Source organism: Daktulosphaira vitifoliae, unplaced genomic scaffold (genome assembly GCF_025091365.1).
Source record: "Daktulosphaira vitifoliae isolate Bord-2020 unplaced genomic scaffold, ASM2509136v1 Scaffold_4, whole genome shotgun sequence".
In the NCBI taxonomy this organism is placed as follows: domain Eukaryota; kingdom Metazoa; phylum Arthropoda; class Insecta; order Hemiptera; family Phylloxeridae; genus Daktulosphaira; species Daktulosphaira vitifoliae.
The window spans coordinates 12,612,579-12,614,018 of NW_026099575.1; the positions used below are offsets into that span (position 1 = coordinate 12,612,579).

The window sequence follows — 1,440 nt, forward strand, 5'->3', positions numbered from 1 at the left end:
ATAGAAAGCTTATGTTTTATTATAAAGTTAACGTCATTAATGCTAGAGAACTTAATAAAAACAATTACTTTACATTAAGGAATACAATTACAATGTAATTGTGTTTGAACAAATGTACATACTAAAATATTAAAAAATTATGAATAAAAATCATGATATGAATTTATGAAGCATGAAAATATTTATCAATTTTTTTTTGCTTAACATTATTGAAACGCGAGACCAATGCTCTGTCCCTCAGTCTTCTTAAAAGTAAAAGTTCGTTGCAGGATGCACTATTCTCTTCAAACCCAGTTCAAAGGCGTTAGTTGATTTCCAAATCTTGCAATCTTATCTGTGTTTCAGCAGCAACTTTCTCTATTACTTCCGAAGTTACACTGATTTGCGGATCGTTGATAGGACTGGTGACTATATCCGGCCATAACTTTTTCCAAGACGATGTAATAGTTGATGAAGGTAATGCAGTCCACGATTGACAAAGAGCAAAAACCAAGTCTTTCATATTAAATTCTTTTAAAGTTTTTTCTATTGGCTGATCTTTTGATACAGCTTTCAGAAGTAGATTTTTCTTATAATCTTGCTTGACAAACTGAATTATATGCTGATCCATTGGTTGAATCAGTGCAGTGCAGTTTGGTGGAAGAAACATCGCAGTGATGCATTTATCCTCAGTTATCAGTTCTTCTTCAGACGGATGACCGGGAGCGTTATCAATAAGCAATAAAGCATTTTGAGGAAAATTATGATTTTTCAACCATTTTTTAACTTCTGGTACAAAGCATTCATCAAACCACTTCTTGAAAAGGTCTTTTGTCATCCACGCACTTTTTTGACCATAATAATGTACAGGCAAATCAATGTTTTTGAATGCACGTGGTTTATTCGATTTTCCAACGACCACCATTTTTAGCGCGTGTGTACCCGCAGCATTTGCACATGGTAGTATGGTTACACGCTCTTTACTTACTTTTCGCCCAGGTACGGATTTTTCGTTAAAGNGTTACACGCTCTTTACTTACTTTTCGACCAGGTACGGATTTTTCGTTAAAAGAAACGAAAGTTTTGTTTAGTATCACACACCAAAAAAGTCCTGATTCGTCTGCATTGTACACTTGTGATGGGTTAAGATTTAAATCTTTCACCTTTTGCAAAAATCTTTATTTAAATGGCTCTATGCAGGTAGCATCATTAGAAAGTTTCTCTCCTGTTTTAGTGATTAAACGTATGCCATGACGACTTTTAAAACGTTCTAACCATCCCTTGCTAGCCATAAAATCATCTTTTTTTATAATTTTCTTATAAAAAAACTTAGCTTTCATGGCCAACATGGGTCCCGAAATTGGAGCATGCCTATTTCTTTCCTGAAGAAACCACATGTACAAAGCTTCTTCCACTTCTGGATGTTCAGCTTTATTGAGTGTCTGTCTCTTGCCTGGCCCT

General features: G+C 34.7%; 1 protein-coding gene across 1 annotated transcript; it reads right to left on the reverse strand.

Moving 5' to 3' along the window:
- Positions 1 to 304: 304 nt before the first annotated feature.
- LOC126904947 (jerky protein homolog-like) lies at positions 305 to 904 on the reverse strand. Its single transcript, XM_050684352.1, has one exon. The coding sequence runs from the start codon at positions 902 to 904 to the stop codon at positions 305 to 307; it is 600 nt and encodes a 199-aa protein (XP_050540309.1).
- Positions 905 to 1,440: the final 536 nt, after the last annotated feature.